Genomic DNA, 25,022 nt, shown 5'->3' with positions numbered 1-25,022 from the left:
GCCCCAGTGTGTCCAGCATATTACCCCCAGTGTCCAGCATTGCCCCAGTGTGTCCAGCATATTACCCCCAGTGTGTCCAGCAATCTGCCCCAGTGTCCAGCATTGCCCCAGTGTGTCCAGAAGTCTGCCCCAGGGTCTCCAGCATTGCCTCAATGTGTCCAGAAATCTGCCAAAGGGTCTCCAGTATTGCCCCAGTGTGTACAGCAATCTGCCCCATAGTCTCCTGTATTGCCCCAGTGTGTCCAGCAATCTGCCCCATGGTCTCCAGTATTGCCCCAGTGTGTCCAGCATTCTGCCCCATGGTCTCCAGTATTGCCCCAGTGTGTCCAGCATTCTGCCCCATGGTCTCCAGTATTGCCCCAGTGTGTCCAGCAATCTGCCCCATGGTCTCCTGTATTGCCCCAGTGTGTCCAGCATTCTGCCACATGGTCTCCTGTATTGCCCCAGTGTGTCCAGCAATCTGCCCCATGGTCTCCAGTATTGCCCCAGTGTGTCCAGCAATCTGCCCCATGGTCTCCTGTATTGCCCCAGTGTGTCCAGCATTCTGCCACATGGTCTCCTGTATTGCCCCAGTGTGTCCAGCAATCTGCCCCATGGTCTCCAGTATTGCCCCAGTGTGTCCAGCATTCTGCCCCATGGTCTCCAGTATTGCCCCAGTGTGTCCAGCAATCTGCCCCATGGTCTCCTGTATTGCCCCAGTGTGTCCAGCATTCTGCCACATGGTCTCCTGTATTGCCCCAGTGTGTCCAGCAATCTGCCCCATGGTCTCCAGTATTGCCCCAGTGTGTCCAGCAATCTGCCCCATGGTCTCCTGTATTGCCCCAGTGTGTCCAGCATTCTGCCACATGGTCTCCTGTATTGCCCCAGTGTGTCCAGCAATCTGCCCCGTGGTCTCCAGTATTGCCCCAGTGTGTCCAGCATTCTGCCCCATGGTCTCCAGTATTGCCCCAGTGTGTCCAGCAATCTGCCCCATGGTCTCCTGTATTGCCCCAGTGTGTCCAGCATTCTGCCACATGGTCTCCTGTATTGCCCCAGTGTGTCCAGCAATCTGCCCCATGGTCTCCAGTATTGCCCCAATGTGTCCAGCATTCTGCCCCATGGTCTCCAGTATTGCCCCAGTGTGTCCAGCAATCTGCCCCATAGTAGTCTCCTGTATTGCCCCAGTGTGTCCAGCAATCTCCCCCATGGTCTCCTGTATTGCCCCAGTGTGTCCAGCATTCTGCCCCATGGTCTCCAGTATTGCCCCAGTGTGTCCAGCAATCTGCCCCATAGTCTCCTGTATTGCCCCAGTGTGTCCAGCAATCTGCCCCATGGTCTCCTGTATAATAATAATAATAAATTGCCCCAGTGTGTCCAGCATTCTGCCACATGGTCTCCTGTATTGCCCCAGTGTGTCCAGCAATCTGCCCCATGGTCTCCAGTATTGCCCCAGTGTGTCCAGCATTGCCCCCAGACAGTCAGACATAAAGAAAAAAAAAAAAAAAAAAGTTAAATCCTCACCTCTCCCGTTCCTAGCGCAGGTCCGGTGCAGCCAGTCAGCGTCTCTCCGGCTCTGCGACGCTCAGGACAGAGAGGCAGAGCGGCGCGCACAGTAGTGACGTCATTGCGCCCTCTGCTCTGAGACGTCGCAGAGTCAGAGGACGCTGCAGCTGCCGGCGCCGCAGGAACCAATAGAGGTGAGCATTAGAGCGGGGGCGGGGCCCGGGGGTGGGGGGAGCTGGCCCTGGTCGTGGCGGCGGACGGCGCCGCCCGAAGATTTAAAGGGGCGTCTTTTTTTTTTTTTTTTTTTCTTCTTCTCCCCCCTTCCTACGCCACTGGTGGCGACCCCTGTGTTTTGGTCGTTCGACCCCCCTCGGGGTCGCGACCCCCAGGTTGAGAACCGCTGGAGTAGAGCATTCCAGAGTATTGGCATATCTCGGGAGAAGTCTTAAGAGTAGGGAGTCGGAGGTATGGATTAGTGCATAGGTTAGTCAAAAGTCGCTTGCGAAGCGTAACGAGTAGGTAGGCTGATAAATAGAAATGAAGGAGATGTAGGGGGGTGCCCCACTGTGGAGCTTTGTGGGTTAGAACAAGCAGTTTAAATAGGATCCTATAATTAATGGGTAGCCAGTGCAATGACTGGCACAGAGCGGAGGCGTCCATGTACCCATTAGTCAGATAGACGAGCCTGGATGCTGCATTAAAGATGGACTGGAGAGGAGAAAGTCGAGTGAGGGGAATACCAACTAATAGAGCATTACAGTAGTCAAGGCAGGAGTGGATCAGTGCAACAGTCAGGGTTTTTGTTGTTTCCATGGTGAGAAAGTGGCGGATTCTAGAGATGATCTTTAGGTGCAAGCGACAAGAGATCATATATGGGGAGGTGAAGGAGAGATTGGTGTCACACATAACACCCAGACAGCACACCTGCTGCCTAGGCTTTACTATGGTGCCACGCCACAGAGAGGGAGTTGTCAGATTTAGGGAGGTCAGTAGGCGGCGGGAGTAGAAGAAATTCAGTTTTGGATACGTTCAGTTTGAGATATAGAGTGGACATGATGTTGGATACTGCAGACTGACAGACACTGGTGTTCTGCAGTACATCGGGGGTAAGGTCATGGGATGACGTGTATAGTTGTGTGTTATCCGCATAAAGATGGTACTGAAAGACAAATCTGCTGATGGGCTGTCCAATTGGGGCCGGGTACAGAGAGAAGAGGACTCAGCCAAGGACTGAGTCCTGAGGGACCCCAACAGTGAGAGGAAGAGGAAAAGAAGTGTAGCCAGGATAAAGCTGTGCCCTTAATGCCTAGTGATTTTGGCATAGAGAGTAGAAGATGGTGGTCAACAGTATCAAAAGCTGCAGAGAGGTCAGGAAGAATGAGCAGAGAGTGGTCACCATTATGTTTTGCTGTCAGAAGGTCATTGGTCACTTTGATGAATGCAATTTCTGTGGAATGTAGTGGGCCGAAGCCAGACTGAGATGGATCTAGGAGACAGTGAGTGGAGAGGTAACAGGTAAGTGGGAATAGACCAGGCACTCCAAAAGTTTAAAGATGAAGGGGAGATTGGAGACTGGTCTGTAGTTATTTGTGCAGGATGGGTCGAGAGAGGGTTTTTTAAATAATGGAGTAATGATCGAGTGTTTGAAGGAGAAGGAGAAAATACCAGAAGAAAAGGAGAGATTAAAGATTTTAGTTAGGTGAGTAGTGATGACTGAAGAGAGAGGCTGTAAGAGTTGGGACGGGAATGGGGTCAGTAATGCATGTAGTAGGAGGACTTGTAGACGTCTTCTTCTGTGATGGGATCAAATGTGGAGAGTTAGCCAGAGGAGATGTGGGGAGGGATGGGAGTCAAGGCACCTGGTGGCTGGGAGACGATTTCCTGACAGATATTCTCTATTTTCTCTGTAAAGTGGGAGGCCAGGTCATCAGCACAGATGTCTGTGATAGGGGCTTGCGTTTTTGGACTGAGGAGGGAGTGAAAAGTGTTGAGAAGTTTTTTTGGGTTGTAGTGGATGAAGTTTTCTGGTTTGCGAGTATTCCTCCATAGGTTTTCAGCACGCCTAGAGCATCGCTGGAGAAATCTAGTTTGCGATGTAAGCCAGGGCTGTTTTACTGTGTTTAGAGATACTGAGGGGGGCTACTTGGTCCAGGATACTTCTGAGTGTATCATTGTAGTGGTGTAAAGCCAAATCGGGACAGGAGAAAGAGGAGATTGGGGACAGTGATGAGTGTAGGGAGTCTGTAAGTGTATGAGGGTTAACGGCTTGTAGATTTCTGAATGTGTGGTAGGTAGGAGTGTGCTGGGGTGGATGAGGATTTGTGAGCGTGAAGGAGAAAACATTGTGGTCAGAGAGGTGAAGAGATGAGTTATCTAGGTAGGAGATTGTACAGAGCCGGACAATAACCAGATCAAGGGTGTTGCTATCTTTTTGTGTCTCAAGGCCCCTTCACATTAAGCGACGCTGCAGCGATACCGACAACGATCCGGATCGCTGCAGCGTCGCTGTTTGGTCACTGGAGAGCTGTCACACAGACAGCTCTCCAGCGACCAACGATGCCGGTAACCAGGGTAAACATCGGGTTACTAAGCGCAGGGCCGCGCTTAGTAACCCGATGTTTACCCTGGTTACCATCCTAAAAGTAAAAAACAAACAAACAGTACATACTTACCTACCGCTGTCTGTCCCCGGCGCTCAGCTTCTCTGCACTCCTCCTGTACTGGCTGTGAGCACAGCGGCCGGAAAGCAGAGCGGTGACGTCACCGCTCTGCTTTCCGGCTGACCGACGCTCACAGCCAGTACAGGAGGAGTGCAGAGCACAGCGCCGGGGACAGACAGCGGTAGGTAAGTATGTATGTAGTGTTTGTTTTTTTTTACTTTTACGCTGGTAACCAGGGTAAACATCGGGTTACTAAGCGCGGCCCTGCGCTTAGTAACCCGATGTTTACCCTGGTTACCAGTGAAGACATCGCTGGATCGTTGTCACACACGCCGATCCAGCGATGTCCACGTGAGATCCAGCGACGAAATAAAGTTCTGGACTTTGTTCAGCGACCAACGATCTCCCAGCAGGGGCCTGATCGTTGGTCGCTGTCACACATAACGATTTCCTTAACGATATCATTGCTACATCACAAAAAGCAACGATATCGTTAACGATATCGTTATGTGTGAAGGTACCTTCAGAGTTTGAGATCTGTGTGAGGCCAAGAGAAGTAGTTAAAGATAGAAGCTGGAATGCAGATGGGGAAGTGGGGCTGTTTATGGAGTTGTTGATGTCTCACAAGATAAGGGTTGGCAATTCTGAGTACATGAAGTGCGGCAGCCAGGCAGAAAAATGGTCAAGGAGCTAGGTGGGTTAGCCTGGGAGATGGTATACGACCACTACTCAGAGAGAGGGGATGGAAGAGCCTGATGGTGTGGACTGACTTCAAAAGAAGGGAATGAGAGTGATGGAACTGAAGGGATGACCAGGAAAGTGCACAGTGGGGACAGGAGTATGCCTACTCCACCACTAAGTCTGTTTGCCAGTCTATGGGAATGGAAGAAAAATAAGCTGCCATGAGAAATAGCTGCAGTGGAGACTGTGTTAGAATCCTGAATGCAGGTTTCAGTGAGGGCCAACAGATTAAGCGAGTTGTTCAGAAAGTAGTTAAGCTTCCTTTCCTGCACATCGCATACAGACCGTGGATTCCAGAGTGCACAATTAAAAAAGGGAGATGAAGGAGTACAGCTAATGTTGATAAGGTTAGTAAGGATTCAGTGTGAGGTAGGGGAGGGGTTGAAGTTGGGGGATGGTGGACCAGAGTTGGGGGAGATATCCCCTGAAATAAGTAGCAGTAGGAAGAGAAAGAGCAAGTAGTTCTTGGATTTGTGACATGGTTTTATGTTCGATCTGTTTGGGCAAGATGGAGTGAGATTTTTCAGGAAGGCGAAAAGAGCTTGGGAGCTGTACATGGGAGAGGCAAGTAGAGAGGGGCTGATGTGGATGAATGGTGATGGAGGGGGGGTGGGGCGATGGATGTGGATGGCAAGGGCACGACCCTTATAATTTTTTCCTGGCTTTGCACTTTGTGCAAAGCCTTTATGAGTGTAGGAGTACAGCAACTTCCATGGAAGTCTTCAAACAGAGGCTGGACAGACATCTGTCTGGGATGATTTAGTGAAACCTGCTTTGAGCAGGGGGTTGGACCAGATGACCCAGGAGGTACCTTCCAACTCTACCATTCTATGAACTACACTTTAAAAATATTTGAATGAGGCCCGCTAGTTGTTGCCTTGTAGGGTCTGTAAATGACTGGATGACCCTCCTTAAAAAAAATTCCTGGCTTCACACTTTCTGCAAAGCCTTCGAGTGTAGAAGTATATCAACTACACATTCAAAATATTTATGTTCAATTTTTTTTTCTGGATTCAATTAGTCATCGATACAGTTTAACGTGGTTATTGTTACATTACAATGGTATATAAAACTACAAAACAGCATTGAATTTTTTTTCATGATTCAATTATTCACCCATAGAGTATTACATGCTTTGTGGTACATGTCTATGGAATACAACACTGCAAAAAGAGCGTTACATTTTTTTCTGGATTCAGTTACTCACCCGTAGAGTATCACGTGATTTATGTTAAATTTCTGTGGTTTATAAGACTCCAAATAAGAGTTGAAAAAGTTGTCTTGATAAAATTAGTCCTTCATACAGTATTAGGTGCTTTCTGATAATTTTGGGGGGTATATAAGACTCCAAAAAGGTGTGCAAAAATGTGTCTGTATTCAGTTAGTCATCCATATAGTATTTGGTGCTTTCTGTGACATTTCTGTGGATATAAGATTCAGCAAAAGCGTTGAAAAATTGGTCTGTATACAATTAGTCATCCATACAGTATTATGTGCTCTGGGGTACATTTTTGTGGTATATAAGACTCTAAAATAGCATTTAAATTTTTTTGATATTCCATTACTCATCCATAGAATTTTACGTACTTTCTATTACATTTCAGTGGTATATAATACTAAACAAAAAGTGTTGAAAATTTTTCTGGAATTAGTAATTCATACACTGTAACATGCTTAGTGGCTGACAAGGCAACAAAGATGGCAGAATCCTGCGAGACTCCCAAGGAAGCAACCAGACGAATATTGGAGCCAGATCATGCTGCTCAACAGCTGAGGTAGCTGTAGTCTCTGGTCCAGAACTGGCTGCTTTCCAGAACCACCAAGTCTCGAACCCAGGCCACAGCCTTCGCTGCTGGGGTTCTTGTGGACTGCAGACGGGAGAGCCAGGATTCAGCAACTAGTGAGTGGACTGCGGGGCCTAGGCAGGTCGGAAGAGAGAAGGAGCTGAGCCAGGATCAGGGCTGGAGAAATGCTAGCAGACCCCCTAGCTACAAGGTACCGACAGATGGCAACTTGGGGAGATGAGGGGGCATCTGGGTATTGGGGCTCAAGAAAGCAGGTGGAGGCAGTCCCCCCAGCCTCCCGAGGAATGAGAAGAAGCAGACACCTAAAGTGGATTACTGTATTACCCTGCTTATAATTTTTTCCTGGCTTTGCACTTTCTGCACAGCGTTTGTGAGTATAGGAGACTACACTTTCCAAATATTTACAGTGAAAATTTTTTTTCTGGAATATTCAAATTTTTAAAATTTCATTTTTTTCTCTTTTTCTTGTAAGAGTCATAACTCAGTTTGTTAGTTTTTTTGTGGTCAAGCTGTAGTTTTTAATTCATTACAAAAAATTTTCTGGGAAACAGGAAAAGAAACTCCATGTGTTGCAAGATGCATATTTTTTTTTTTCGGGGGGGGGGGGGGGGGGGGGTGTTTTGTTTATGCTCATGATAGGGTAAAAATGACCCAGTAACATAATTTTCCTTGTCTGTACGATTTCAGCTACCGTATATACTCGAGTATAAGCCGAGATTTTAAGCCCATTTTTTTAGGCTGAAAGTGCCCCTCTCGGCTTATACTCGACTTATTGTCCCGGGGGCTGGCGGCGGAGGGGGAGCAAAGGCTGTCACATACTCACCTGCTCCTGGCGTGGTCCCTGCATCTCCGATGGTCTCCGGGCGCTGACAGCTTCTTCCAGCGTTGAGCGGTCACATGGTACCGCTCATTACAGTAATGAATATGGGTGCGACTTCACTCCCATAGGGGTGGAGCCTCATATTCGTTACTGTAATGAGTGGCACTGGTGACCGCTCAACGCTAGAAGAAGATGTGAGCGCCCGGAGAAGACCATCAGGGAAGCTGCCAGGGACCGCGCAGGGAGCAGGTGAGTATAATGGGGAGGGTGAGCAGCATAATGCAATATTCACCTCTCTCAGTTCCACCGCCGGGCTCCGTCTTCCGCATCCTCTGCTGTGACGCTCAGGTCAGAGTGTGCAATGACGTGGTTAGTGCGCGCTTCCTGCCTGAACGTCAGTGCAGAGGACGGGGAAGACACAGCGGCGCCCGGCGGTGGAACAAGGACAGGTGAATACTGCAAGTGCCGTGTGCCTGAGCAACGTGTGGTTAGTATGCCATTTTGTTTTAATTGCAGCAACAGCATTTGGGGCAAATATCTCTATGGAACATCTTATGGGGCTATAATCACCATTTGTGCAGCATTATATGGGGTAAATATCTCTATGGGGCATCTTATGGGGCCATAATCACCATTTGTGCAGCATTATATGGGGCAAATATCTCTATGGAGCATCTTATGGGGCCATAATCAGCATTTGTGCAGCCTTATATGGGGCAAATATCTCTATGGAGCATCTTATGGGGCCATAATCAACATTTGTGCAGCATTATATGGGGCAAATATCTCTATGGAGCATCTTATGGGGCCATAATCAACATTTGCGCAGCATTATATGGGGTAAATGTCTCTACGGAGCATCTTATGGGGCCCTTATTAACGTTTGTGCAGCATTATATGGGGCATATTTTAATATGGAGCATCTTATGGTGCCCATTATAAATTTTATGGAGCATTATGTGGGGCGTATTTTGTATGGAGCATGTTATGGGGCCCATCATGAACTGTATGGAGCATTACATGGGGCTCCTGATTCAATATGGATATTCAAAAACACTTAAACTACTGCTATCTCCATTAATTTTACTTTTATTGGTACCCATTTTTATTTTTGAAATTTACCGGTAGCTGCTGCATTTTCCAACCTAGGCTTATACTCGAGTCATTAAGTTTTCCAAGTTTTTTGTGGCAATGTTAGGGGTCTCAGCTTATACGTGGGTCGGCTTATACGGTATATGAAGCTTGTGTATACCTTTGCTGTTACCATTTGCTGAGATTGATACCAATTTGGAGCACTTACAATGTTTTCATTCCTTTTTATTGCATTACATGTCCTTCTCAAAAAATTAGCATATAGTGTTAAATTTCATTATTTACCATAATGTAATGATTACAATTAAACTTTCATATATTATAGATTCATTATCCACCAACTGAAATTTGTCAGGTCTTTTATTGTTTTAATACTGATGATTTTGGCATACAACTCCTGATAACCCAAAAAACCTGTCTCAATAAATTAGCATATTTCACCCATCCAATCAAATAATAGTGTTTTTTAATAACAAACAAAAAAACCATCAAATAATAATGTTCAGTTATGCACTCAATACTTGGTCGGGAATCCTTTGGCAGAAATGACTGCTTCAATGCGGCGTGGCATGGAGGCAATCAGCCTGTGACACTGCTGAGATGTTATGGAGGCCCAGGATGCTTCAATAGCGGCCTTAAGCTCATCCAGAGTGTTGGGTCTTGCGTCTCTCAACTTTCTCTTCACAATATCCCACAGATTCTCTATGGAGTTCAGGTCAGGAGAGTTGGCAGGCCAATTGAGCACAGTAATACCATGGTCAGTAAACCATTTACCAGTGGTTTTGGCACTGGAGCTAGCACCAGTCACTCTTTTTAAAGATTTTGGCACTAAACACATGACGTACTATTAAGCCCTTAAAAAAAAGGGATTAAAATAAAAATAAAATGCCTACTTCCCTGTGTGATTTCTCTGATGTACAACAAGGTGTGCTTTCTCTATAAAACATTTCTCACATTCTAAACATGAATATGGCCTCTCCCCTGTGTGACTTCTTTGATGTCTAATAAGATGCGTTTTTTGGTTAAAACATTTCCCACATTCTGAACATGAATATGGCTTCTCCCCTGTGTGAATTCTTTGATGTCTAGCAAGAGATGATTTCTCTTTAAAGTATTTCCAACATTCTAAACATAGAAATGCTTTCTCCCCTGTGTGACTTCTCTGATGTGCAGCAAGATTTGATTTCTTATTAAAACATTTCCCACATTCTAAACATGAATATGGCTTCTCCCCTGTATGAATTTTTTCATGTGTAACAAGATTAGATTTCTTATTAAAACATTTCCCACATTCTGAACATGAATATGGCTTCTCCGTTGTGTGAGCTCTTTGATGTTGAAGAAATAGTCTGTAATTTGTATTTTGTTCAGCAATCTTTGAAGAATCAGAAGATAAAACCTGCTGAAAAGCATCATACGATAGATTTTTGCTCTGAAAGGCCGGAGATATATCTGAGATAATGGCATACTCCTCATATGTATCTGGTGTGATACCATGATCATCTGATTTATAATTGGAAAATATCAGATGTCCCTCTGAGTTCCTGGTACAGTCATCTGCAAAGAGCAAAACGGATTTTATTATTTTTCAATAATAGTGCATTCAAATTATGCGATTAATGATGATATACAACATACATTTTAGAATGTTTCTATATAAACATACGTATTTTTCGGATTATAAGACGCACTTTCCCCTCGAAATTTGGGGGGAAAATGGGGGTGCGTCTTATAATGCGGATATACCTTACCTATACCGTTGCTGCAGGCCGCGGGATGGTATGTGGGAGTGTTAGGCTCCAGGGTTCTCCCTCTGCACAGGGTAGATCCCAAGCCTTGTCTGCAGTCTCTCATTCAGTTTCAGCTGCTGCTGCTGAGCATAGACATCAGTCCCAGCAACTTGGCTCGTGCTGTTCATCTGGTTACTGCTGGCTCTTCAGCCAAGTCTATGGTAACCAGCGGTAGGCAGGGACGAACAGACGCTCTGGAGGCTAAGTCCAGAAATCACCCTACTGAGCATGCTTGTGATGTGGCGGCGTCTCATTGGTGGTCGGTTGTCAGTTGCTCTGGTGATGTGGCAGCTCTGGATTGGTCCGCAAGCAAGGTCCTGTCCGACTGGACATAATCTGAACATATAAAAGGGTCTCAGAGGCGTATATGGGCGCGCTAGTATCATTATCCTTACATGTGTGTATGGGACATTGCACCAATGTGGTCTTTTTCAGCATGTGCTCAGGGTCAGCGGTAAGCCATTAGAATTCCGGTTCTCTGGAGAGGGGATTGTGTGAATTCAGGGCTGGCGCCTAGCCATTAGAATTCCAACATGTCCTTGAGGTTAACAGGGGTCATACCTAGTGCCATTACAGGGCATCTATTCCGTTTCTGTGTGCGAGTGACACAGCTCAGTTGCAAAGCATCTATTCTGTTTCTGTGTGCGAGTGACAGAGCTCAGTTGCAGTGCATCTGTTTTTTTTCTGTGTGCAAGTTCAGTCCATGTGCTGTTCACACTGAGTGGCGTTTAACTCGGTTTGTGCAAGCAATCGCTCGACTAGTGTTCCATCATTGCTTACTAGCAGCAGTTTTCCATCTCAGCACGGTGGACCCTGGGTTGCAATTGCGCTTTATTATTTATTTTATTTAGCGCAATCCGCCAACTCTAACAGGGTGTCTGGCGGTGTTGTGGGGGTGCCTGGCAATGCTGCAGAGCCCCCCGCAGCACTGGAGACACCAGCATCGGACACCCCCCGTAGTGTCGGGCAGCAGCACCGCCGGACACCTGCAGCAGCACCGCACATTGGAAAACTTCCTCAGCCCAGCCTGTGGCATGCAGCATCACCCCACTCCTGCCTCCTCCAGCAGCAACCCTGGGACCCCACTACACCGCAGTCAACAGCCCTGGTAAGCAGTAAGACGCATGGATTATAAGAAGCACCACCATTTTATTAAAAAAACAATTTTTTTTCCTATTTTTCTCCTCAAAATTTGGAGTGTGTTTTATAATCCGGAGCGTCTTATAATCCGAAAAATACGGTATATACAAATCATAGTAAGATTCATTCAACAGTTTAACCCCTTCCTTATGGGTATTTTGTTTTATATTTTGCTGTCAATTCTTCCTCTTTTACAAAGAGTCATAACTTTTTTTTTCTTCCATGAACATATCCTTATTTTGTTACAGTTGTAATGAGACCACTCATTTTCATGATTCTAATCAGAATATTGATATTTAACAGATTACTGATCCTGGAAGGATCAGAGGTTTCCAGCAGAATTGTATTCACTGAAAAGCTTGTAGACCAGGGGAAAGACCCTGAGTCCTTTCAATGCTGACCATTTAAAAAAGATTTCATTGTAAATATCTTCAGACCCTGGTCCACAGAAGGGTCCATGGGCAATCTACTGATTCTTGGGTTTGCTATATTTGGTTTTCAATATTGTCTCTTGTGGTTTCCATCACTGCAGCAATTAAAAAGGGTCAACTCAAAGAGCTAGACAGAAGCAGCTTTTCTGGAGTTACAATGGGCCTTATTTTCTGCCTCAGTTTTCCATTTGCCTGATCCGTTTATGTTTTTATACTTGGAAGTGAACACTTCTGTTGGTGTCAGTGTTATGAGCAGGAATAACTACTATATAGCAATCTGCATTGGACTAGCAATTGCACAGTCAAAGATGCAATTTGAGCAAGCCACCACTGCTAGGCAAGTCCTTAAGGGCCGGGATATTCTTCACCCATTCCGAAGGGGTGGAGGGGCTTTACAAAGCCCTTCCCAGACTGCTGTTGCAGGGTAGCTAGCGTCTGATGACGCGGACAATATGGAGTCAGGTACAAGAGTAAACCCAAAGCTAGCAGCATAAAACCAAAATGAGAACCAAAGGGAAATCCTGGGACAATAGCGAATAAATAAAAAACAATAATGACTATTAGCAGCTACTGAGAAACTACCAAAACCCAACCAGGAAGCACTCACCATACCACTACCCAAAAAAAACTGACTAAACAGCACTGAACTGGATTAGAAGCAGGCCTTAAATATCCAGCCCAAAGATAAAAATCAAATGATGCATTCCTCCCAGTCATATCCAGGGACTCACTCTCTGCTCACCTGAACAGCAGGGTGCACAAATTCCCACCAATGGCGCGCATCAGGCAACCAGGAGACACAGCGTTCCATTTCTCCCGGGCCGCAAAACAAGTGGAAAGCATGGCTTCCCATGTTCCCACATTGCTAACCACTTCTATACTATCACTGTGTGTAGTCACACCACCAAAGTGCGCAGTAGCTCCGACCCCAGCGCAGACAGAGCGACGGAGTAGTCTGGAAACTGGAGGAGGACAATTGCATCCACAATTTCACGGACGGTATTACTAATAGTCGGGCTGTTATGTCTGTATGAAGTATGTAGAAAAATCTGTGGATTCTTCTCCAAAGTCTTTTCCTCCACTGAGAAGATTTCCAGGATTGGTGACTGTGACCGGCTTGGTCCAATACTAACCTGTCAGCTGTTGGCTATCTATACCGAACACTTCTGCTCACCGCTTAAATCTTTAACCCCTTAAGCCCTGAGGGTGGTTTGCACGTTAATGACCGGGCCAATTTTTACAATTCTGACCACTGTCCCTTTATGAGGTTAGAACTCTGGAACGCTTCAACGGATCTTGGCGATTCTGACATTGTTTTCTCATGAGATATTGTACTTCATAATAGTTGTAAAATTTCTTCGATATAACGTGCGTTTATTTGTGAAAAAAATGGAAATTTGGCGAAAATTTTGAAATTTTCCAACTTTGAATTTTTATGCCCTTAAATCACAGAGATATGTCACACAAAAATAATTAATAAGTAACATTTCCCACATGTCTACTTTACATCAGCATAATTTTGGAACCGAAATTTTTTTTTTGTTAGGGAGTTATAAGGGTTAAAAGTTGACCAGCAATTTCTCATTTTTACAACACAAATATTTTTTAGGGACTACATGACATTTGAAGTCATTTTGAGGGGTCTATATGATAGAAAATACCCAAGTGTGACACCATTCTAAAAACTGCACCCCTCAAGGTGCTCAAAACCACATTCAAGAAGTTTATTAACTCTTCAGGTGTTTTACAGGAATTTTTGGAATGTTTAAATAAAAATGAACATTTAACTTTTTTCATAAACAATTTATTCAGCTCCAATTTGTTTTATTTTACCAAGGGTAACAGGAGAAAATAGACCCCAAAAGTTGTTGTACAATTTGTCCTGAGTACGCTGATACCCCATATGTGGGAGTAAACCACTGTTTGGGCGCATGACAGAGCTCGGAAGGGAAGGAACGCCATTTGACTTTTCAATGCAATATTGACTGGAATTGAGATGGGACGCCATGTTGCGTTTGGAGAGCCCCTGATGTGCCTAAACATTGAAACCCCCCACAAGTGACACCATTTTGGAAAGTAGACCCCTTTAGGAACTTATCTAGATGTGTGGTGTGCACTTTGACCCAACAAGTGCGTCACAGAAGTTTATAATGCAGAGCCATAAAAATAAAAAATCATATTTTTTCACAAAAATGATCTTTTTGCCCCCAATTTTTTATTTTCCCAAGGGTAAGAGAAGAAATTGGACCCCAAAAGTTGTTGTGAAATTTGTCCTGAGTACGCTGATACCCGATATGTGTGGGTAAACGACTGTTTGGGCGCATGGCAGAGCTCAGAAGGGAAGGAGCGCCGTTTTACTTTTCAATGCAAAATTGACTGGAATTGAGATGGGACACCATGTCGCGTTTGGAGAGCCCCTGATGTGCCTAAACATTAAAACCCCCCACAAGTGACACCATTTTAGAAAGTAGACCCCCTAAGGAACTTATCTATATGTGTTTTGAGAGCTTTGAACCCCCAAGTGTTTCACCACAATTTATAACGCAGAGCCGTGAAAATAAAAATTATTTTTTTTTTTTCACAAAAATGATATTTTAGCCCCCAGTTTTGTATTTTAACAAGGGTAACAGGATAAATTGGACCCCATTAGTGGTTGTACAATTTGTCCTGAGTACGCTGATACCTCACATGTGGGGGGGGGCCACTGTTTGGGCGCATGGCAGAGCTCGGAAGGGAAGGAGCGCCATTTGGAATGCAGACTTAGATGGATTGGTCTGCAGGCGTCATGTTGCATTTGCAGAGCCCCTGATGTACCCAAACAGTAGAAAACCCCCACAAGTGACCCCATATTGGAAACTAGACCTCCCAAGGAACTTATCTAGATGTGTTGTGAGAACTTTGAACCCCCAAGTGTTTCACTACAGTTTATAACGCAGAGCCGTGAAAATAAATCTTTTTTTTCCCACAAAAATGATTTTTAGCCCCCCAAATTTTTATTTTCTCAATGGTAAAAAGAGAACTTGGACCCCAAAAGTTGTTGTCCAATTTGTCCTGAGTACGCCGATACCCCATATGTGGGGGTAAACCCCTGTTTGGGCGCACGGGAGAGCTCGGAAGGGAAGGAGCACTGTTTTACTTTTTCAACGCAGAATTGGCTGGAAATGAGATCGGACGCCATGCTGCGTTTGGAGAGCCCCTGATATGCCTAAACAGTGGAAACCCCCAATTCTAACTGAAACCCTAATCCAAACATACCCCCAACCCTAATCCCAACAGTAACCCTAACCACACTCCTAACCCTGACACACCCCTAACTCTTATCCAAACCCTAATCCCAACCGTAAATGTAATCCTAACCCTAACTTTAGCCCCAACCCTAACCCTAACTTTAGCCCCAACCCTAGCCGGAAAATGGAAATAAATACTTTTTTTAAATTTTATTATTTTTCCCCTAACTAAGGGGGTGATGAAGGGGGGTTTGATTTACTTTTATAGCGTTTTTTATACCGGATTTTTATGATTGGCAGCTGTCACACACTTGTTTTTTTGCGGAACAAGATGACATTTTCAGCGGTACCATGGTTATTTATATCTGTCTTTTTGATCGCGTCTTATTCCACTTTTTGTTCGGCGGTATGAGAATAAAGTGTTGTTTTTTACCTCTTTTTTCTTCTTACGGTGTACACTGAAGGGGTTAACTAGTGGGACAGTTTTATAGATTGGGTCGTTACGGACACAGCGATACTAAATATGTGTACTTTTATTGTTTTTTTTATTTAGATAAAGAAATGTATTTATGGGAATAATTATATATATATATATATATATATATATATATATATATATATATATATATTTTTTTTTTTTTTTTTTTTTTTTTTTTTGACTTTGCCCCAGGGGGGGACATCACAGATCACTGATCTGACAGTTTGCACAGCACTCTGTCAGATCAGTGATCTGACTTACAGCGCTGGAGGCTTACCAAGCCCCTGCTCTGAGCAGGCACTTGGTAATCCACCTCCCTCCCTGCAGGACCTGGATGCTGTGGCCATTTTGGATCCGGGCCTGCAGCAGGGAGGGAGGTAATGAGACCCTCGCAGAAACACGATCACATTGCGTTGCTGCGGGGGTCTCAGGGAAGCCCGCAGGGAGCCCCCTCCCTGCGGGATGCTTCCTTATACCGCCGGCACATCGCGATCATGTTTGATCGCGGTGTGCCGGGGGTTAATGTGCTGGGGGCGGTCCGTGACTGCTCCTGGCACATAGTGCCGGATGTCAGCTGCGATAGGCAGCTGACACCCGGCCGTGAGCGCGGCCGATCGCATATGACGTACTATCCCGTCGCTGGGAATTAAGTCCCAGGGCACCTTGACGGGATAGTACGTCATATAGGATTAAGGGATTAACAGGCTTGCTGGTCCTTTTTTTCTCCTTGTTTGATTTCTATCATTTTTCCTTGTAAAAATGAAGGATGCCAAAATATCTTGTTCTTTTGACCCTTAATAAACTATCACCTCCAGTCAGTAACGTTGCTACTGGAGAGTCAAAGGGGCAGTCGCCCCAGGACCCCATACTCTAAGGGGACCCAACCAGAGCTACGCTACTGTAACTGTATAGACGTGCACGGTGCGATCATACAGTTAGACTCTGCGGCAGAGCAGGGAGTCTCGATCTTCCTGCACTGTAACCCAGCCATTATTTGGTCTCTGAGCAGGAGGGTCCCACATCATCGCAAGCTCAACTGTATTGGCTAGATGCCGATACAGTTGACCGCATTGATGAGAGTGGGAGCATTACGTTCCCTCTCCCATCGCTCCCACTCTCAGCATCTGACGTCACTGACGCGATTGCCAATAGCTGCTACTGCTCATGCGCCGGAGGCGCTATCTTGGAGAATTTTTTTTCTCTAGCAAGATGGCGCTGCCGGCGCATGTGCAGTAGCAGCTATCAGACCACCGATAACTGCTACTGCGCAGGCGTGGTGGGCACCATTTTCAAATGTTTCTTTTTTTATATATCAGGATAACCTGAAACACATTAATTCTGCACAGATTACATATGTGATTATGCTGCAGCGCAAGGTGCCACCACTGGCGCCTGCCTGCAGTAAGGTTTTTTTTTCAATATGTATATAATATTCATTATGTAAACTAGGGGGCAGGTCACTGAGGGATCAGTTCAAAAAAATAGAATAAGTGTGAACAGGTGCTGAACCTAGAGTCGCCAACTTGTATACAGTCAAGTAAATATGGCAGCACACTGCAGCGCTGAAACATGCAAACATGAAACACGAAAATTGAACTGCATTACTGCACTAAAAATATGAAAAATGAGAGCGTTTAGCGCATAAAAATGGCCAATTTTATGTGTACCTGGTAGCAACATTAGGGCATCTCTCTTATACCAGGTCCTACACTTTCCTTTCCTCGCTGAGAATAAACGTCTCCATCTGAATGGGTACATGTGAGACCTCTTCTTAGACTAAAATTCTCTCTCTCTGTGGAGGGGTAATGGATCTGCTACGATTAAAACAGCTGTGGCTAGGAGGCGGAATGCTCGGTCAGAAGGCTGAAGAATACATTTCAAAAAACTGACCGTCACATCCAAACATAGACTAAGTGTGAACAGGTGCTGAACCTAAAGTTGCCAACTCGTATACAGTCAAGTAAATAAGGCAGCACACTGCAGCGCTAGAACATGCAAACATGAAACACGAAAATTGAACTGCGCTAAATGCTCTCATTTTTCATATTTCTAGTGCAGTAATGCAGTTCAATTTTCGTGTTTCATGTTTGCATGTTTCAGCGCTGCAGTGTGCTGCCTTATTTACTTGACTGAGGGATCAGTGGCCTGTCAAAAGCCATACAGATGAATATGTAAGCAGAGCACCACATGAAGGCCCCCCCACAGGCCACCCTGAAGCACTAGCATGTCATTATTGAAAATAAAGATTAAACAACAACCACAGGACAGATTTCATGAACCAAGGTATCATTTTAATCAGTATAATAGTGCCAACCTGAAACTGTCTGTAGGTTACTCAGCACAATCCTGCAGACAGGTTCCCTTTAAAGCATAAATTGGCCAATACTTGAGAGCCCATCAGCCGCAAAAAGGCATACCATTCTTTTATGGAACCTAACCTAATATTTATCAAACGTGCCTCTCCCGGGCTGCAAGTCTACATAATAAAGGGCTAGTAGGAGATACGGCCACCTCTGATGAGCTCTTAGCCTTCATTTTTTAAAAATATAAACCGTACTATATAGCAGTAATGCAGTTCAAATTATATATATTGAATGTCTACATCTTAGCGCTTACAGAGTGCTGCGTACTGTTTTGTTTGTACCTTATCCACCTTCCCCAATCTACAAATGAAAAGAAATGGGCTGGGCAGGTTAAATATGTACTAGATTTTTTTTGCACAGGGAAATCCACAACATATCTACATTTTTGTGTGGATTATATTTTTTGCATATTTTTCAATTTTTGTTCCAGTAATATTAGTGACAAACACTGTGTAATGATCCTAAAATATACACCACATATCGCACCAGTCAGTGAGTGAGTAGAATCTGTCTTCTCAATATTTAGTGGTCACTACTCACCTCTGTAGTTATCTTTACACTGCTCATCATCCCTCACATATGTCCCTGTAGTATTAATATCGGGCAGATCTTCACTCTGAAACAAATATTTCAAAAGTCACAGACAGAAACTGTAGACGTTGTGTACAATATTTTTGAAGACCAGAAAAGAGTAATTAGCATGAAGACTTAAAAAGACATGACAGCAGTACTTATCACAAAGCTTCATGTCTCATGTAGAAATTAACCCCTTTACCCCCAAGGGTGGTTTGCACGTTAATGACAGGGCCAATTTTTACAATTCTGACCACTGTCCCTTTATGAGGTTATAACTCTGGAACGCTTCAACGGATCCCAGTGATTCTGACATTGTTTTCTCATGACATATGTTACTTCATGATAGTGGTAAAATTTGTTTGATATTACCTGCGTTTGTGAAAAAAAACGAAATTTGGCGAAAATTTTAAACATTTCGCAATTTTCCAACTTTGAATTTTTATGCAATTAAATCACAGAGATATGTCACACAAAATACTTAATAAGTAACATTTCCCACATGTCTACTTTATATCAGCACAATTTTGGAACCAAATTTTTTTTTGTTAGGGAGTTAAGGGTTAAAAGTTGACCAGCAATTTCTCATTTTTAGAACACTTTTTTTTTTTTTTTTTTTTTTTAGAGACCACATCACATTTGAAGTCATTTTGAGGGGTCTATATAATAGAAAATACCCAAGTGTGACACCATTCTAAAAACTGCACCCCTCAAGGTGCTCAAAACCATATTCAAGAAGTTTATTAACCCTTCTGGTGCTTCACAGGAATTTTTGGAATGTTTAAATAAAAATTAACATTTAACTTTTTTCACAAAAAATTTATTTCAGCTCCAACTTGTTTATTTTACCAAGGGTAACAGGAGAAAATGGACCGCAAAAGTTGTTGTCCTATTTGTCCTGAGTACGCTGATACCCCATATGTTGATGTAAACCCCTGTTTGGGCACACGGGAGAGCTCGGAAGGGAAGGAGCACTTTTACTTTTTCAACACAGAATTGGCTGGAATTGAGATCGGACGCCATGTCGCGTTTGGAGAGCCCCTGATGTGCCTAAACAGTGGAAACCCCCCAAATATAACTGAAACCCTAACCCAAACACACCCCTAACCCTAATCCCAACAGTAACCCTAACCACACCTCTAACCCTGACACACCCCTAACCCTAATCCCAACCCTATTCCCAACCGTAAATGTAATCTAAACCCTAACTGTAACTTTAGCCCCAACCCTAACTTTAGCCTTAACCCCAACTGTAGCCTTAACCCTAGCCCCAACCCTAACTGTAGCCTTAACCCTAACGGGAAAATGGAAATAAATACATTTTTTTAATTTTTCCCTAACTAAGGGGGTGATGAAGGTGGGTTTGATTTACTTTTATAGCGGGTTTTTTAGTGGATTTTTATGATTGGCAGCCGTCACACACTGAAAGACGCTTTTTATTGCAAAAAATATTTTTTGCGTTACCACATTTTGAGAGCTATACTTTTTCCATATTTGAGTCCACAGAGTCATGTGAGGTCTTGTTTTTTGCGGGACGAGTTGACGTTTTTATTGGTAACATTTTCGGGCACATGACATTTTTTGATCGTTTTTTATTCCGATTATTGTGAGGCAGAATGACCAAAAACCAGCTATTCATGAATTTCTTTTGGGGGGAGGCGTTTATACCGTTCCACGTTTGGTAAAATTGATAAAGCAGTTTTATTCTTCGGGTCAGTACGATTACAGCGATACCTCATTTATATCATTTTTTTATGTTTTGGCGCTTTTATACGATAAAAACTATTTTATAGAAAAAAATTATTTTTGCATCGCTTTATTCTCGCTGTATGGCGGCCCGTTTTATAGGTCGGGGCGTTACGGACGCGGCGATACTAAATATGTGTACTTTTATTGCTTTTTTTATTTAAATAAAGAAATGTATTTATGGGAATAATATATTTTTTTTTTCTCATTAGTTAGGATTTATTTTTTTTTTTTAACTTTGTCCCAGGGGGGGGACATCACAGATCGTTGATCTGACAGATTGCACAGTACTCTGTCAGGTCAACGATCTGCCTTACAGAACTGCAGGCTTACCAAGCGCCTGCTCTGAGCAGGCACTTGGTAAGCCACCTCCCTCCCTGCAGGACCCGGATGCCGCGCCATATTGGATCTGGGCCTGCTGCAGGGAGGGAGGTAGGAGACCCTCGGAGCAACGCGATCACATCGCGTTGCTCCGGGGGTCTCAGGGAAGCACGCAGGGAGCCCCATCCCTGCGCGATGCTTCCCTGTACCGCCGGCACACCGCGATCATATTTGATCGCGGTGTGCAGGGGTTAATGTGCCGGGGGCGGTCCGTGACCGCTCCTGGCACATAGTGGCGGATGTCAGCTGCGATAGGCAGCTGACACCTGACACCCGGCCGCGCTCCCCCGTGAGCGCGGCCGATCGCATATGACGTACTATCCCGTCGGTGGGCATACGGGCCCACCCCACCTCGACGGGATAGTACATCAGATGTCAGAAAGGGGTAAAATTTGTCGGCTCCTAATTCTAACCAGCAGTCTCCATAACCAGAAAATTGTGAGAAGATCCAAACAACATCTGATGTCTATGATCAGCTTCACCATGTCATCTCCACCAATTATGAATGGCCACCTTACCAATATAGTAGTGCATGGGACCTCCCATGGCTCTTGACTCTCTCTGACCTTAGGCACCTTTGCCTCTGACTGTTTCTCTTACTTCCTTTCTCTTGACATACCCTCCAGGCATTTGACTCTGGACTGTTACTTGACCATGCCTTTGTCTTGGATTTCTGTACTAAAAACCTTCCTGGTACCTGACCTTGGACGTACTGATGACCCTGTCTCATGGCTTGTCCATATATAGTGACTCATAGTCACACAAATAAAAAAATCAGATTTAGAAGAATCCAAATATTTTGTAAAATGTGAAGTGAATTCAATTCACCTAAAGCCGATACTCTCATCTCTAAACCCTGGTGGATAAAACAAGACTTAACACAAGACCTTCACATCCTTCGACACATCATAGGGAAGATTTCATGACACCTTCTCTCTCTCTCTCTCTCTCTCTCTCTATCTACCTGATCATCTTGAGGAACATAAGTTTCTTGTTTACAGTCCTGTGGAAGAAGAGGACGGGGACATCTCTCTGGTGTTGTTCTCTTACTGGACAGAACTGGAGGAAACACAGGGACTGAATTAATTATTTACATACAGATAATTGTAGGCCATGTGTATTTAGTACTGTCTATTACCTGGTGATGTGAGGGGATTGGGAACCTCCATCATGACGTCCTTGTACAGATCTTTGTGTCCTTCTAAATACTCCCACTCCTCCATGGAAAAATAGACTGTGACATCCTGACACCTTATAGGAACCTGACATATACAACGATACCGTCATCCCCCGATCCCTCCATAGCATTACTGTATAATGTCCCAGCATTCCCAGTAGTGTCACCTCTCCAGTCAGCAGCTCAATCATCTTGTAGGTGAGTTCTAGGATCTTCTGGTCAGTGATGTCCTCATGTATCAAAGGGTGAGTTGGAGGCCCCGTGATTGGGCTCATGGGTCTTCCCCATCCCTCAGACACAGGGTCCTGACAGCGTTCATTAGAGGTCTTCTTAACTACTGTGTAATCCTTGTTATGGAGAGACACATTAATAAATCTCACTACAGACATTTTCAGAGTCCTCAACTTTCCAGTTATATACATCTGTTATTGTCACAAGTGTGTCACGTCCTCTTGAGGGAGATATGGGGCAGGTCTTCAATTTAGCCTGTGTATTTGTGTCCCATATTAAATGGATTTGGTTTTTCTCCTTCGCCTCATTGAGGGACACAGACCATGGGTGTTATGCTGCTGCTACTAGGAGGCTGACAATAAGTGACTACAAAGAAAGTTAGCTCATCCTCTGCAGTATACACCCTCATACTGGCTCCCAGAGTACCAGTTCTTGCTTAGTGTCCGTAGAAGGCACATGGTTCTGGTCTTCAGAAAAAAAAAATCCTATTTTTAACTTTTTTCCTCGGATGAAGGGTCGACGGATTTTTTCAAGGCTCCGATCTTCCCGAACCAAGAGCAGGCGAGCACGGAGCAGGAGTGTCGCCTCCACATACCCCCTCCTGCGACACCATGCCTGGGCTGATTTTTAGGGGCGACAGGTCCCATAAAGGGCACCGATCTCGCCGCACCATCAACAGATGAGCACATGGAGCGTCACCACCATGTACAGTTTTCTGCAGCAAGGCCTAATGCCGGACAACCAGCCCTGTCCACCCGGGGTCTTGAACTCCGTGGCTGTACAGAGCCACCCCCTTTTGGAGTCCGAGCAGCCCCCACTGCATCACCACTGTTTAGCGGATGATGCAAGGAGGCGGACGGTTCCTCTCCATCTCCCTATTAAAGGGATGGTGGATTGAGGGTTCCTCTTTATCCCTGCACCATCCAAAAAGCAGAGGGAGTTTTCTATATTGCTGACCTGCTGGATAGAGCTGTGCTCTCTGCCATCCGGCAGCATCTTTGGTGTCGGGTCTAGAGCGATTGGAGGGCTCTGCGCAGCGGTCCGGGCGGCACTGGTACTGGCAGATCTGCGTTTTTTCAGCGGGGTTCTTCTTTCTTCTCCTTGTTCAGCGCCTGCCGGCGCCAAAAATTTAGCCTCAGGCTTCGTCCTTGTGTAGGCCGCAACCCAGAGTTTAAGCCGGATGTGCTTTGGCAGCTCTTCCCCCCTACTCTGGCGCTTCTCGTCCAGGACGAAAACACTCACAGCATATTCTCGGTGGCCATCTTCATTCTCCTGCCCCTTTCAGACATGACCTGGCATCCGGAAGCAGCTGCTGCATAGGACCCAGCGGTATTCAGCGCTGAGGACAGCGCTAATCCAACGCGGACTCCGGGGTCTCGGGATCCGGGTAAGGAGGCGCTGCACCCTCCCCACGCACCCCTCCCCGCAGTACCTCCTGCAGTATTCCCTGGTCTTAAAGGCACATGACCAATCTAAAGCTCCCCAAATGTCTATTAAGACTTTAAGTCTTCTTCCCTCTGCAAAGCCTGTCACCCCAATTGCGCTCAGGAGCCCTCCGCCGCTGTCGATCACAGCTTATCCCAGTGTACCTAGTTCCCCTGAGTGGGCTTCATCACAATCCGTGGCTTCTCTGGCCAAAGATATTGAATCCCTCCATGATCCCTCTGTGGATCGGAGTGTTCGCAGGACCGATATAGATGAATCCTCTACTACACGGGAGCCGTCGGCTATCAGGAGGCACAAGTATCCTAGAAACGCACAGGCGTCTAGAAAACATATCCTTAGTATGTTACCCAAGCAATCATGTGCCTTGGCGTCTGTGAGCTCTGTTTCTCGATCTCCCTCACCAGAGATTTGCAATGAACAAGACTGAGTATGAAGCAGATGTTTCCTTGGATTTGGACTCAGAGTTCCAGAAAAGGGTGGATTCGCTTATTGAGGCCGTCAACCAGATTATGAAGGTTGGTGAGAATTCCGGTTCTGTCCCAGATCACGCAGTGTCCTTCAAGAGGTCTAAACGCCCTCATGCGGCATTCGTCATTCACCCGGGAGTTCGGTTTATAGCTAACCGACGCAGGGAGCGATTGGATAAACGCCTCACAGGTCGAAAGCCATACTGGGTAAAATGGTGGAAGCAATGGAAGCGGTCACCTTCACTCAACTGCATCTCCGTCCCCTCCAGCATGCTCTTCTGGCAGCTTGGGACAGGAGTCTGTTCTCTCTCGACCGCCGGTACCGCTTGCCCTATGGGTCAGACAGCCTCTCGGGGTGGTCATTGTGGTCTTCTATCATCCAGGGGGAACCCTTTCTCCCGGTTCAATTGCTAGTGGTGTCTACCGACCCAAGTCTCCTTGGCTGTGGAGCAGTCTCTTGTCACCACACTGCTCAGGGGCGCTGGTCAACTCGGGAGTCAAGCCTCCCTATCAATGTTCTGGAAATCTGAGCAATCCGGGTACCCCTGCAGCAGTTCCATTATCTCCTGGCGGGTCACCCCATCCGAATTCTAACAGACAAAGCCACGGCTGTGGCATATATCAATCATCAGAGGGGTACCCGCAACAGGATAGCCATGCGGGAGATGGCCCATATTCCCAATAGGCAGAGAGGAGCCACACATTTTCAGCAGTGCACATCCCAGGCGTAAAAAAAAAAAAAACTGGGCTGCAGGTTTTTCTCAGCCATCAAGTTCTCGCCTCGGAACAGTTGGAATTTCACCTGGAGGTCTTCGACAGACCTGTATTTGTTAGGGAACTGTGGACGTGGATCTGATGGCTTCAAGATTGAACGCCAAGGTAATCAACTTCTTAGTTCGGTCTCGGGATATAAAGGCCATCGAGGTTTTCTCCGTGGCATCAGTTTAGTCTTCCATATTTGTTTCCCCCGCT

General features: G+C 45.3%; 1 protein-coding gene across 1 annotated transcript; it reads right to left on the bottom strand.

Annotated features, from left to right (window-relative positions):
* Positions 1-9,101: 9,101 nt before the first annotated feature.
* Positions 9,102-22,295, bottom strand: LOC138666660 (zinc finger protein 502-like). The gene is made up of 4 exons (XM_069754850.1): positions 22,217-22,295; positions 21,694-21,788; positions 18,570-18,645; positions 9,102-10,157 (listed from the first exon to the last, which is right to left on the bottom strand). The coding sequence occupies exons 1-4, from the start codon at positions 22,293-22,295 to the stop codon at positions 9,490-9,492; spliced, it is 918 nt and encodes a 305-aa protein (XP_069610951.1). The 3' UTR covers positions 9,102-9,489.
* Positions 22,296-25,022: the final 2,727 nt, after the last annotated feature.

Source organism: Ranitomeya imitator, chromosome 2, assembly GCF_032444005.1.
Source record: "Ranitomeya imitator isolate aRanImi1 chromosome 2, aRanImi1.pri, whole genome shotgun sequence".
Taxonomy (NCBI): Eukaryota; Metazoa; Chordata; class Amphibia; order Anura; family Dendrobatidae; genus Ranitomeya; species Ranitomeya imitator.
The sequence above is the reverse complement of the archived record's forward strand: the minus strand, read 5'-3'. Positions and strand labels throughout refer to the sequence as shown.